This window comes from Pinus tabuliformis, chromosome X (assembly GCF_031772625.1).
Source record: "Pinus tabuliformis cultivar Carrire ecotype Pingquan chromosome X, CPIR1, whole genome shotgun sequence".
NCBI lineage: Eukaryota > Viridiplantae > Streptophyta > Pinopsida > Pinales > Pinaceae > Pinus > Pinus tabuliformis.
In genome coordinates, this window is record NC_142308.1 from 1,505,365,161 (window position 1) to 1,505,379,893 (window position 14,733).

Consider the following 14,733-nt stretch of genomic DNA (forward strand, 5'->3'; position numbering starts at 1 on the left):
ATCAGAGTTTTTAATATTAAAATTATAGGTATTTATATATAAATTTATTTTAGTTTATATATTTATTTATTTTAAATAAAAATCAATAAAATAATAAAATTCAATTACATGAATATTTTAATTTTTTTACAATGTTTTTAATATTAAAATTATAGCTATTTAGGTATAAATTTATTTTAATTTAAAACACTACAAGTTTTTGATGAAGTGAGACAATTCAATATTGAAAAATAACCTTTTTCCACTTTTTCGGAATAGAGTTAAAAATCCTTTTGTGTTTATTTATAGGCCTCTACCTAGTCAAATACATAACCTAGGCCTCTACCTGGTCAAATACATAACCAAGTCTCGCATAATATCATGCTAAATAAAGGAAAGCTCGTGGTTCTACCATAGGGGTTCACCATGGTACCTCTCAATAGCGAATTAAAGTTTCTATGTCAACTAAAATAATTATTTAATCAATGCTCAACAAAATATCCACTTCTCTAAGATTCATTTATTTGAAAGGATTGGACCTAGGCATTCAACCTACTCAATATCATGATATACTAAATAATCAAGACTCCTTAATTAATGGTCAACAAAATATCCACTTCTCTAATATCATATGTCATGATTCTTCTCATTTTATGCCTTACCGCATTTCCTTTGCAACATTTGGTGCAAATGCTAGTTTAAATAAATATGCAATATATTGATTCAAAAATTTTGGTATAAGAGTGAGGTATCGAGAGAGCTTGATATTAATTTAACAAAAGGTCACTAGTTGTTTTTAGTGTGATTTTTTGGATATTTTGGTGCAAAATTCGATAGAAAAAAATGAGGTGAAATTTTGATTTGTGTTAATTAAACTAGTTCTTTCACTGTATATATAGATTCAGCACCATGAAAAACCTCAAGACACTTGCATTGCACAAGATTACCCATCAACCTTGTGATTTCAATAAATTCTTGCCAAATTTTAAAAAATTAACAAAAACACTCCCTACCGTAAAAACTTCTAAAAAAACACACTAAATACAACTCCAAAAGTCAATACTCCTTCCCACAGAGTACCATTTCATAATTTACTGCATTCACTCCAGAGCATGAACATGTCTATTTTGCAGGTCCACGTGAAGTCCAGCTAATATTCACGTGTTGGACATTTATGATTTTATCACGTTAATGTAATAAATCTGCAATATTCCTTTTCTACCAAAGATCCATGCTTGCAGTTACACACTTCATCATAAACACTTACATAAAAAATGACAGTTTGGCATCTGCCACGTGATACAGGTTGGGCATCTTCAAGCCGTAGCCTGTAGTTTGAACTATGCATGAAATACTTCCTTTTAATTGAAATGTAAACTTTCGGTGTCCTCCTGCTCTCCCAGATCCAAATTGAATTTTATGTGGGTTTTCATTCTCCATCTAAATTTGTTCAAATAAGTTAATTACTTCTATAGGAAGAGTGGGTTAAAATTAGAAAGTGAAGTTAACTTAGTGTTAAGTCAAGTGAGTTAAGTGATAATTAATTACTTGAGTATGAAGAGTTGGCTAAATTAGAAATTCAGTTAACTGAGTATTGAGTGTAGTTTGAACTATGCATGAAATACTTTCTTTTAATTGAAATGTAAACTTTAGGTGGCCTCCTGCTTTCCCGGATCCAAATTGAATTTTATGTGGATTTTCATTCTAGATTGTTGAATAAAATGGTAAATTTGTTCAAACAAGTTAATTACTTGCATTTGAAGAGTTGGTCAAAATTAGAGAGTTAACTGAGTGTTGAATCAAGATAATTAATTACTTGCCTATGAGGAGTTGGCTAAATTAGAGATTCAGTTAACTGAGTATTGAGTCAAGTGATGGACCAATTGACCAATTGAGTGTGTAGTTGTATGTCAACATATTTTAAACGAGTTGCTGAATAGAAAAGGTTAAAAAAATTAAATACTCTTCGCGGGTTACCCTTCATTGGTTCATTATAATCATCAAATTATTTTTGTATGATAAATAAAAAAGCCGCAACTCTTATATTTTATGTGTAATTTGTGTTTAATCTACTCTACCTTTCCATCAAACCTAATTTATCAAACTTAATTTCGACCCTGAGTGAAGGCTCAAACAGGTTGGCCAAGTTGCGACGACCACATTCGCTAATGGGCTCTCACCATCCTTCCTCTCGATTTGAAGCACACCTCTCTTCACTGGACGGTAAAGGCCTTCTAGTTTTCTGTTGAGAAGGTGGTTATCTAACAAGTGTAGAGCCATGTTTGAATCCCTCAATGTCACGAGCTCACAATAAAAATCAAATTTTCTTAAAATGAAAAACAACTCTAGATATAAATTTCTCTATTTCCATGAGTATTTGATTGTAATACCACAAGTAGGATCAAAATGTTTCAAGTTCTGCACACCATGCTGAGAAATGAGTGCTGCAATTTTCATCTGTCAACAGGATGCTAGACGTAACGTAATGATGAACATATTCAACACTTGTGAGTGCTGCAATTTTCATCTGTCAACAGGATGCTAGAGGTAATGATGAACATATCCTAGACTTGATGTAAACAGAGATTATAAATATGTTTAGTTGTTTTCCCGACAAATGACAAAAGCAGGTATGATAAAGCAAATGGAAATGATAATGATAGAGTTTTCTTCAACTATCTATACCTTATACTTCCGAGTTTTCTTCAACAATCTATACCTTATACTGCCGAGTTTTCTTCCACTATCGATACCTTAAACTGCCGAGGAAGAAAGTTCCAGTATTATATTCTGCGTGAAACAAAATATCTACAAAATATCTGATATTTTTTTTAGGTGGTTTATGAACACTGAGTGGCCCGGAGAAAATCTAACTAGAAAAATCTAAAATTCCAATACAAGAGATTTGAGCATATGATTTCTCAATACAGGAACTCACCAACTGAACTATACCTTAGGGCTTTCAAATTGATAGATACTTATAACCAGCCTTATGAGATTAATCATTATACCAGGACACACACTTTTAAAATATGCTGTTTAAATCAAAAGAATGTTGTTCAAATAAAAAACTAGCAGATCATTGCTTCACAAAGATTAGAGGTTGGACTGTGGGAGTCACAATCTGGAGGTGGACCGAGTGTGATGAATCAAATCTTTTCTTGGGATTTTGCCGGTGGGTGGACAAATGCTACTCGACGTCTCCTCTTGTATGGCGAAACCTGCACTCAAAAGATATTTTCGCTTGGAAATTAACAGATCTCCAACAAAAAAAACCAAAGTTTTAGCTTGAGAGGAGGCAAGTTAACAAAAAATATCTGTGTTTCATTTACCTGTTTTGCAACAAAAAATTTTACTTCTTAGGAGAGATTGCTGTCAGACCTTCTCACAATAAATGCCATTGGTATTTGACCTGCTTCATCATCATGATACTTACCATACAAACCCAAAACACAGAGAGTTGCATGCTTCAATAAGTAAGATGTATGCAATTATCTATAGCTTAATGCGTAAACCAATAGAGGCATCAACTAATGTTGCACAGAAACTGTGTTATATAACCCCAAATGTAGAATTTTAGATGAAACATAAAAGATATTTATCAGCTCAATGAACGGTAAATCCAGCTAATCAGACCAAAATGTAATAGGGAAATTTAATTTATCCAGTAGAACTGAAAGCTTAGAAGATTATATTTTGATCTTTAGTACATTCTGTTCTTAGAAAAACAATTGCGAAGGGCATAGATAAAAGAACCAGAAGAATGAGGCACTATGATATTGTAACTAATTTATATTAATGGAAGTATGATGATTTAAAAAATATATATATAAAAATTGGTGATAAATCCAGCTATCAGTTGAAGGTATATCAAATCAAGAAATAGAAAATGCTACTCACGGAATTGCAGCAGCATCACTGATCTCTAGGTTTGAGAGGAGCAACTCCTCTAACTCTGCTGGTGCAACCTGAGAAAAGAAAATCCCTAAAAGATTACTATTGTTGGTTTCAAATTTAAATTTAAATGGTCCTTGAAATGTTTTGTACCTGAAATGCTTTGTACTTGATCAACTCCTTTATTTTTTCCAAAATGAAAAGGAAGCCCTCCTCATCAATGTAACATAGATCCCCAGTTTTCAGTCATCCTTTTGAGTCGAAAGTTGATGGAGTTACTTCATCAATAAGAAAATAATCTGCATGAAACAGCCAAATACTTCATATATTTTCTAGTCAAAAGCTGGGAAAATCAATATATGGATGAGAGTGCGATGGCATCATACTCAGAACCTGTGATTCGGGAGGAAGGCATGGGATGCATGCACAACTTTCTCGAAGCATGGATTATTTGGGGGAGAATATTATTTATATTCATAAGATGGTTCATGAATCTTCAAGCCGTAGCATGTAGTTTGAGCTATGCAGGACATACTTCCTTTTAATTGAAAGGGAAGCTTTGGGTGGCCTCCTGCTTTCACAGATCCAAATTGAATTTTATGTGGGTTTCCATTCTCCATCGTTGAATAAAATGGTAAATTTGTTCAAATAAGTTAATTACTCCATGAGGAGTTGGTTAAAATGAGAGACTCAGTTAACTGAGTGTTGAGATAAGTGATAGATGAATTGAGTGTGTGGTTGTATGTCAAGATATTTTAGGCAGAGTCACCAATTGAGTCGCCAATTGGAAAAGATTAAATACCCTTCACCAGGTTCATTGTAATCATCCAGTTTTTAGATGACCAATAGAAACATCGCAACTAGTGTGTTTATTTGTGATTAAGCTCCTCTGCCTTTTCAACACATTAGCATCTGGGACTTGCCAATCAAACATAGTTTCAAAATGCTTTGAGCATGAGTGAAGGCTCAAACAGCTTGGCCAAGTTGTGACGACCAAATTCACTAATGGACTCTCACCATCCTCCTCCTCGATTTGAAGCACATCTCTCGTCACTGGACGGTGCCCATGCTACACAGCGTGCTTGCTAAAGACCTAGTTTTCTGTTGAGAAGGTGGTTATCTAACAAGTATAGAGCCAATGTTTGAATCGTCAATGTCACGAGCTCACAATAAAAACCAAATTTTCTTAAATGAAAACAAGTCTAGATATGACTTTCTATGTTTCCAATGTCACGAGGTCACAATAAAAATCAGATTTTCTTAAAATGAAAAACAAGTCTAGAGATAACTTTCTCTATTTCCATGAGTATTTGATTGTAATACCACAAATAGGATCAAAATGTTATGAGTTCTGCACACCAAGCTGAGAAATGCTCTCTGTGAGTGCTGCAATTTTCATCTGTCAACAGGATGGTAGACGTAATGATGAACATATCCAAGACTTGATGTAAACAGAGATTATAAATATGTTTAGTTGTTCTCCAGAGAAATGACAAAAGTAGGTATCATAAAGAAAATGGAAATAATAATTAAATATTTTAGTTTTTTTCCACTATCTATACCTTAAACTGCCTAGGAAGACAATTACAGCATTACACTCTGCGAGATACAAAAGATCAAACAAATTGATCGATGCTTATAACCAGCATTATGAGATTATACCAGCCAGGCACACACTTTTAAAATATGCTGTTTAAATCAAAAAGATGTTGTTCAAATAAAAAACTAGCAGATGATGGCTTCACAAAGATTAAAGGTTGGACTGTGGGAGTCACAATCTGGAGGTGGACAGAGCATGATGAATCAAATCTTTTCTTAATATTTTGCCCGTGGGGGACTTGGGAATTGAATTGACAAATGCTACTCGACGTATCCTCTTGTGTGGCGAAACCTGCACTCAAAAGATATTTTCGCTTGGAAATTAACAGATCTCCAACAAAAGAAACCAAAGTTTTAGCTTGAGAGGAGGCAAGTTAACAAACAAAATATGTGTTTCATTTACCTGTTTTGCAACAAATTTTTTTACATCTTCTTCGGAGAGATTGCTGTCAGACTTCCTCACAATAAATGCCATTGGTATTTGACCTGCTTCATCATCAGGATACCTACCATACAAACCCAAAACACAGAGTTGCTTGCTTCAATAAGTAAGATGTATGCAATTATCTATAGCTCAATGCGTAAACGAATAGAGACATCAACTAATGTTGCAGAGAAACTGTATAATAAGCCCAAATCTAGAATTCTAGATAAAACTTAAAAGATATTTATTAGCTCAATAAATGGTAAATCCAGCTAATCAGACTCAAAAGTTATTGTTGACGGAGTGCAATCGAGAACAAGTTTTGGGCCGCCCTCCCTAATATACTGGATGCAGCGCATCAGAACTATGATGAGGTCGTTCCAGAGGATATCTATGTCTCATACTGGATGCAGCGCATCAGAACTATGATGAGGTCGTTATAGAGGATATCTATGTCTCATAGTGGATGCAGCGCATCAGAACTTGATGAGGTTGTTCCAGAGGATATCTATGTCTCATATCCACAAGGAAAAGAACCAAGTGGCAGACTACCTTTCAAAAAAGGGATGTTTCTGTACGCAGGGAAAGTTAGTCTATTCAGCATTTGAAAACGGTCTCCTTCAAATATGATGGCCCGGTAATGACGGTAATGACTTATTTCTACAGTTCTTTTTGTATTTTTTTTGCCTGACAGAACAGTTCTGCTGTCTGTATCTCCCTTTCTGGATGGTCTATGAAAACAATAGAGTCACATGTTTTTTTTCACAAAAATGTAATAGGGAAATTTACTTTATCCAGACATCCATACCCAAGTTCCCAACGTTTCCACATTAAAAAAAACTCATGCAACATAAAGATTATATTTCGAACTTTAGTACCTTCTGTTCTTAAAACAGCAAATGCGAAAGACAGATAAAAAAACTAGAAGCATTAAGAACTATGATACTTTTAGTACCTTCTGTTCTTAAAACAGCAAATGCGAAAGACAGAGATAAAAAACTAGAAGCATTAAGAACTATGATATTGGAAGTATGATGATTTTTCCTTGTTGAAAAAAAAAAAAAATATGGTGGTAAATCCAGCTATCTGTAAAACTTTGAAGGTATATCATATCAAGAAATAGAAAATGGTACTCACGGAATAACAGCAGCATCACTAATCTCTAGGTTTGAGAGGAGCAACTCCTCTAACTCTGCTGGTGCAACCTGAGAAAAAAAATCCCTAGAAAATTATTATTGTGGGTTTCGAATTGAAATTTAAATGGTCCTTGAAATGTTTTCTACCTGATACGCTTTGTACTTGATCAACTCTTTTATTCTGTCCACAATGAAAAGGAAGCCCTCCTCATCAATGTAACATAGATCCCCAGTTTTCAGCCATCCTTCTGAGTCTAAAGTTGATGCAGTTGCTTCATCATTACGAAAATAACCTGCATGAAACCGCCAAATACTTCATATATTTTCTAGTCAAAAGCTGGGAAAATCAATATATGGATGAGAGTGCTATGGCATCATACTGAGAACCTGTGGTTTGGGAGGAAGGGATGGGCTGCATGCACAACTTTCTCTAAGCATAGATTCATTTGGCGGGGAATATTATTTCTGTTCATAAGATGGTTCTGGGTACAGAACATACACACTTAAAATGTCACAAGAGCACTAAGTACACACTTGTGGGAAGACAAATTAAGGATATTCAATGGAATTCTTGTGGATTGTTTGATGTGATTTTGACTTTGGAATACCGCATGCTTACTGGGCATCCCATGGTCTCACTGTGGCTATGGAATTCTGAATTTGCTGCTTACGAAGTTTAAGATTTTGTTCATAGTGGTCCATGTGAATGGGAGTGCTATCCAAATCATTCTCTCAAAATCAAAAAAATTGGAAAAATGGACTAAAATATAAAGAGGCCTGCAATTTGTTAAAAAATCTCATGTCTACCAGGAAAAGACGAGATGATCACACCTTTCATGATTGTAGGTCCCCGTAACCAGAGCTCGCCCTTATGGTTAGGAGGCATAACTTTGCCACTGGCTGTGTCCACCACTTTAGCTTCCACATTAGCTGCAAGCAATCCTGCTGTTCCGTAATGTCTGTTTTCTTCATCTGTTTTAGTGAAGGATACTGACCCGCTAGATTCTGTCAATCCATAACCCTGCCAAATAATAATTGCCTTCCATTAGCGTTTTACTTAAAACACATATACATGCAAAATCCAAATCAAAATCAAAATTAAGGAGTTGTCTTCAATCGCACTTCCTGGTGTGCTATTTTTTTGGATTATGTTGGACTTTTTGGTGTTGGACCAGCTGAAAAATTTGTGCTATTTTTTTGGAATTTTTTGGGATTTTTTGGTGTTGGATCAGCTAAATTTTTTTTTAAAAATCTGAAGTTGAAGTTGAAGTGAAATTTTAATTTGTGTTATTTAAATTATTTTTTTTTACGGTATCTATACATAAGTAACTGACACTAAGTACTTCAATTCTATTGTGCAGGGGTTACCCATAAACTTGTGACTTCAATTCTATTGTGCAGGGGTTACCTATAAACTTGTGACTTCAATTCTATTGTGCCAGAGTTACTAATAAATATCTAAACTAAACTTATCATGTGATTAGATTCGACAAAATTACCCATAAACTTGTGATTTCAATAAATTCTCCAAAAATAATTCAACAAAATCTCACAAAAACAAGTAACAAAATTAATAACAGAGAGAGGAAAGGAAATTTTCGGAATAGCTATGTTCTGTGTATGGCACCTGTTGAACTTGAACAGTCGGGAATCGAGCAGTGAAATTGTCGATGACGTCTTTGCCAAGAGGCGCTCCACCGCACGCGATTAGGTGAAGCGAAGACAAATCATAATTGGCAACAATAGGAGACTTATTGAAAGCCACCAGAATGGGCGGAGAAACAGGGACGATATTCACTCTGTACTTCTGTATGGCCGAAAGCATTTCAGCCAAATCGAATTTGCGCATAACTACCATGGTACCCACAATAGCAATGCGAGAAAGTGTATAGAAAAACCCAAAAACATGAAACAGCGGGACGATGGATAAAAATATTTTCCCTCCCTTCATATCGTCTCTGCTCAGAGCTCCAGATACCATGGCAATGAGATTTCTATGGGTGGAGATGACTCCCTTGCTTTTGCCCGTTGTCCCCGACGAGTAGAGAAGCGTCGCAGTGTCTTCCTGTTCGATATCCACTGGGGAAAGCCGTTAACGTCAGACTGCAAGAGGAGGTTTAAAGTAGAAATACAGTCCCCGCCAGAGCCTTCCTCTGTTTTTGCTGCCTCTATGAGAATGACGGGCAATTGCGTTGCACGAATCTTGTTGATCAGATTTGCTGGTGTGAAGATAATTACCGGTTTCGAATCTGTAACCCGCTTTTTGATCTCTGTCTCTGTGCTAATCGGATTGGTGGTGGTGAGGACTGCTCCAATGGTGAGAATAGCGAGGTAAATGCAGGGAATGGCGATGGAATTGGGGGAAATCACGAGCACCACGTCGCCTTTTCGAACCCCGAGACCATGCAGTCCGGCAGCGAGGGCTCTCACATTGTGGCGGAGGGCTGGATAAGAGAGCGATATCCCACTAGAGGCGTCGATGAACGCCATCTGCTGCATATCGTGGGGATGATGGGAAAAAATATAAGTAGTGACGTCCAAGTGTTGAGTGGTTGGAGGAAGATCGATGGGATCTCTTTTGCTGTGATAGATTCCATTGGCTCTGCAATAACCGCTCTTTCGATCCATAATCGGCCGTTCCTGCTGCTACCATATTTGGAGAGCCACGGGCCTTGTGCACTGGGTATTGGGTATGACGTGTGGTTCTGAAAATTCCACGCAGCTTTTACCTTTTTCTTAATTGTGGAATATTTTTGTTTAGTGTGATTCCAGGTGCCGGATGCAAACTGGACAATTTGTTCAATGTCATCCTTTCTCTGTTTGAGGATACGTCCCCATCCTATGTCACTGGCATCTGTCTCCAAAATCTTAAATGAACTGTCATCGGAGACATACAAAATTGGAAGAGTTTTTAGTTTCGTCTTGATATTCTGGACAGCATTACTCTGACCACTGAGGTGGATCTTTTATGAGTCGCTGATTGAGTATGTTTTTTTGAGTTGCACAGTCGTAATAGAAGTTACTAACATAATTTAAACAACCCAAAAACCTTTGAAGTTGGGTTTTGTCTATGATGACATCTGGGAATTTATCAGCAATCTCAAGTGCATGTTTCCACAGAGTGATTTGACCATTAAAGATATTATGTCCAAGAAATCTCATAGAAGTTTGGAAAACTTTTATTTTCTTTTTACTCATGGCTAAACCATCCCTTTTCACCAGTTGTACAAATGTATGAATGTGATTGAAATGGTCTTGGACATTCTTGGAAAAAATTAGAATATCATCAATATAAACTATAAGCCAATCAAAATATGGCTTAAAGATTTTGTCCATTACTTTCTGAAATTTAGACAGAGTATTCTTCAGCCCAAAAGGCATGACATTCCACTCATAGTGGCCTGCAGGAATACTGAAAGCAGTCTTGAATTTATCTTTTTCAGAGATGGCTACCTGCCAGAATCCAGCTTTCAGATCAAATTTGAAGAATATTTTTGCTCTTGCTATCCTTCCCATTAAATCTCCTTTGTGAGGGATAGGATAAGTATCATCTGCAAGAACAGAATTTAGAGGCTTAAAATTTATCACTAATCGTGGAATTCCTCTAATTTGCTCTGCTCTTTTATTGACATAGAAACCATAACAGTTCCATGGACTATCAGATTCTCTGATGAGTTTTCGATCAAGTAACTGTTTGATCTCTTTCTCACACAAATCCCTGTATTCCTTATTCATAGGAATAGCTTGACTTTTACATGGCTTGCCTGTGTATCCTTCTTTGTAAGGCAATTGGACTATGTGTTGTGTTCTGTACCAGAAGGCATTCGGCTCTTCTGAGCAACATTATTCTTCTATCTGCTTCTTTATTTCCTCAATCTTTCTTTTGACTCGAGGAACCGTCAACTGTTCTTCTACCTTCAATGTAGATTTCAGATCTTTTAGATCTGTCAATGTTGCTTTAGCTTTGTCCAAATCTTTGACAGTCTGGATCATAGTAGAAACCCTGGGATTTGATATATAAGGGATCTCAATCCTTCTTGTTGTTCCTTTTGATGTAGGAATAGAAATGAAATAACGAGCTTGATTCGCTTTTAATCTGGTTGATCCATGAGGCTCAACGGCTACTAAGAAGATATTTCCCAGAATGCAATCGACTGGTATTTCTGCTACTACAAATGATAGATTTATGCCATGCTTATTAAAGCAAATGGAAGCTTTTGGAACCTCATAATTTAGTGTCTTGTTACCCAGTCCAACAACTTTCCTTTTTGCAGAAATCCAGTACTTGGCTAGAATGACTTTCTTGTTCAATATATTCACATCAGCACCAGAATCAAGGAGTGTTGTTAATGCAAACATTTCTCCAAAGCAAGTGTTGTTGTTCTAACAGATTCCGAAAATCAGAAGATAGAACATCAAACCATCCATTGGGAAGATCCCACATTTCCTGAGCATTGGGTAGTCTCAAATCCCAAGCCTCCAGCGTTGAGAAAAATAACCTTTGCTGATATCCAACAAAACCAATCCTCTGTTGTATTATTCTTTTCAAGATGATCCACAATTGACTACAGAAGGATTGAACAAGCCTGCAAAAGCTCACGCTTTTACCGTGATCCATCCACTGTTGATACCTCCTACTCAAGTTCTATCTCTTGTAGACATATTTCTTTATTTGAGTTTGCCCAACTTGTAAATTTTAATTCTTTAAAAGTAAAGTGTCCTGAATGCCAGTCTGTTGTAAATCTGTGTACCCTTGCTGAATCAATTATCCATGAGAATCATCATCCAAGGACTACATTAGGGCAGCATTCTGATCTATGAGTGCGGGAACCACACTTCATACACTGAATTTGTCCTTCTATTTTGAAAGTTTTACCCCTTTGGAATAGGGCTTGCGACTTTTTGCCTCTATTCTTCTTTGATTTTTCTCCTTATGGACATTTGGTCGAAGTATGTCAAATTTTACCACACAACCAGCAAGTAAGCTTGTTTCATTTTTCTTGCTTAGATGTATGCAGATGAATATTAGAGGGCTTGTAGTAGTGTGTCCGTGGGACATACCTGTAATACCCTTTTCTTGTTGTAGGAGGACCTCTAGGCCTGTGAGAGGGCTTTCTTGGATGCTTATGGAATTTTGCAGTTTGTTTATACTCCTTTTTGGCACTTTTCTTTGATTTCCTTTTTCGGACCAAAAAATCATCCACTGTGAGTCCATATTTGTTGCAGATGGACTTTTTGTCTGGAAGCTTGGAAAGTTTTTCCAAAGATCTATTCACTTTGAAACTTGTACATAGACTAACTAAAGTCTTGGTTATATGAGAATAAATCTCACTCCAAGTGTATGATTCAAAAGGTAACTGGAAGATTTCTTGCAATCTGATATAATCAACAAATCTAGATGGAAGAGCAGCAAGATATACCTGTTTTCATAATAGATTTTTTGAATCTTTTACTTCACAGATTCTTTGCATCCAGTCACGATGAAAATCTTCAAATTGTGACATTTTTTGGCACTTAAGATTCATGAGGATGACCTCATGTTTGTGTGCAATTTCTTATTCACAACCACACCAATGCTCTAATATCATAGAAGTTAGAACTCCAATCATGTTGCTGGTTGTTGTGCCATCTGAATTGTGAATCACATCTCCTACTTCATCTTTAAGAACTTCAGCTTCCATTTTTGCCAATAATGCTGGAGATGATTTTGTTTCCCACCACTTGAGTAGTGTTCTTGTAAAACACTTAATAATGGTTTTGCATGGTTCTATTTCACTTTTACCTCTGAGTCGCATGAGTTTATATTCAGTAAACATCATATCAAGCAATTGTGTAATCTGAACAACACTCAGATTATCAATATTCCATTCACGATGTGATTCAGGGAAAAAAGTATGGGATTCTGGAAGCTTGCCTTTACCTTCAATATCAAGTGCAGAGTATTTATTGAACCGACTTTCCAACAGTTCATAAATAGGGAGAATCTGGGATTCAGATTCTTTCTGTTCTTCTTCTTCCTTGAATAAGGAAGCAATTGTAATCTTCTCTGTAGCCTCTGATTTTTCAGCAGAAGATTGGGCTACTTCTTTTGGAAATAATGCCGGAAATCTGTCAACTAGTTTGACAAGATCTTGAATCTTAATATTCCTTTTATAAAGGAATGAAGTAGGAACTGGTTTATCAACTTTAGACAGATTCATTTTTTCAACTTTCTCAGTTAAATCAGTTATTAAATTCTTAGTAGTACCCATGTGGTCTACTATTTTCTCTTCTACTTCTTCTATTTTGTTCAAAGATTCTTTGGCATAAGATCTGACAACTAATGAGGAATATTGCACCTCATTTAGGGTTCTGTTTACTTCATTTAGAGAAACCTGAACAATGTCAAACTGTTCTTTTATTTCTACAGTCTTTACTGTGTTTATTTCCAAGCCTTTGATTGCAGTATTTGTCCAGTTGATTTGTTCACTGGCTCTTTGAATTCTACCATCTATTCCCAATGCATTATCATCTTTTTGTACTAGAGGAATGGTTTTTGCTGCATTCAGATTTTCTCCTATGATAATTCCTCTATATGGGGGAAAAGTAGATGGTGTCTCCACTTTGCTGCCATCTAAAGCAGTCTAGGCATGTTTGGTGGATGATGAAGAAGATGTTCCAGTCATTACAACTTCAAGGGAAACATTTTTTTTCCATTCATAAAAAGAAATCCAAGAATTTGTTACTTCCATGTAATGTTTCCAATCCTGGGATAATTTAATCTTCTCCTCAATAGTATGATTGATACCAAATTGTTCTGCTTCTGGATGAGTAAATAAATCCCAATTCAACATGGCTTTCATCCATTTGGAACTTATTTCTGATTTTAGACAACCATTCATCAAAGTGAAGAACTTATGCATTTCCATTACTACAGGCTTTTTGCAGTCATCTGGTATTGGGCCGAATCTAGATGGAGGAATTAAACCTTTTGCTTGTTCCAGAAAACCTAGTCCATATTTAGGCTTAGCTGGCCTCATTGTGCTGAATATTTTTGTCAATCTGGGATCTTCACCTTCCAAGGTGATAATCTCATGCATCATCAAAATATGATCAAACTCAAGTTCATGGGGGAAATGGATGTCTGAACATTTTGGATTGGGACATGGATTGACTAAAGTAGGAGGAGGGGCCTCTCCAGTCCTCGGATGATGATTCTCATGGATAACTGATTCAGCAAGGGTACACAGATTTACAACAGACTGGCATTCAGGACACTTTACTTCTAAAGAATTAAAATTTACAAGTTGGGCAAACTCAAATAAAGAAGTATGTCTACAAGAGACAGAACTTGAGCAGGCGGTATCAACAGTGGATGGATCACGGTAAATGCGTGAGCTTTTGCAAGCTTGTCCAATCCTTTTGTAGTCAATTGTGGATCTTCTTGGAAAGGATAATACAGCAGAGGATTGGTTTTCTTTCATATCAGCAAAGGTTATTTTTCTCAATGTTGGAGGCTTGGGATTTGAGACTACCCAATGCTCAGGAAATGTGAGATCTTCCCAATGGATGGTTTGATGTTCTATCTTCTGATTTTTGGAATCTGTTAGAACAACAACACTTGCTTTGGAATCTCGACTGGGAGTATGGAGGACAGCAAGATATAAAGTATTAGTATGCCTAAAGCATCCTCTTGTCTGTATGGCTATATTATGTCTTTTC

At 36.2% G+C, this 14,733-nt stretch overlaps 1 protein-coding gene across 2 annotated transcripts; it reads right to left on the bottom strand.

Moving 5' to 3' along the window:
* Positions 1 to 3,128: 3,128 nt before the first annotated feature.
* On the bottom strand, positions 3,129 to 9,894 carry LOC149145760 (beta-phenylalanine coenzyme A ligase-like). 2 transcript variants are annotated; one of them, XR_016265237.1, is made up of 9 exons: positions 8,660 to 9,150; positions 7,864 to 8,053; positions 7,180 to 7,325; positions 7,034 to 7,101; positions 5,876 to 5,978; positions 4,027 to 4,172; positions 3,880 to 3,947; positions 3,312 to 3,410; positions 3,129 to 3,200 (listed from the first exon to the last, which is right to left on the bottom strand). XR_016265237.1 is itself a non-coding variant. In XM_089453056.1 (6 exons), exons 1-6 carry the CDS (start codon positions 9,011 to 9,013, stop codon positions 5,645 to 5,647), a joined length of 981 nt encoding a protein of 326 aa, XP_089309182.1. In that variant the 5' UTR covers positions 9,014 to 9,894; the 3' UTR covers positions 5,397 to 5,644. The 2 variants fall into 2 exon arrangements, 1 of the variants encoding a protein (XP_089309182.1); XM_089453056.1 differs by lacking the exons at positions 3,129 to 3,200; positions 3,312 to 3,410; positions 3,880 to 3,947; positions 4,027 to 4,172 and adding an exon at positions 5,397 to 5,764 and having other exon boundaries at positions 8,660 to 9,894.
* Between the last annotated feature and the right edge of the window lie 4,839 nt (positions 9,895 to 14,733).

Excerpts from the sequence above, each read along its gene's own strand:
- LOC149145760 (XM_089453056.1), bottom strand. The coding sequence starts at position 9,013 with ATGGTATCTGGAGCTCTGAGCAGAGACGATATGAAGGGAGGGAAAATA. Across the intron at positions 7,326-7,863 it reads GGGACCTACAATCATGAAAG|GTTATTTTCGTAATGATGAA; the intron begins GTGTGATCATCT and ends GGTTTCATGCAG. Across the intron at positions 5,765-5,875 it reads AAAAATTTGTTGCAAAACAG|GTTTCGCCACACAAGAGGAT; the intron begins GTAAATGAAACA and ends TTTTGAGTGCAG.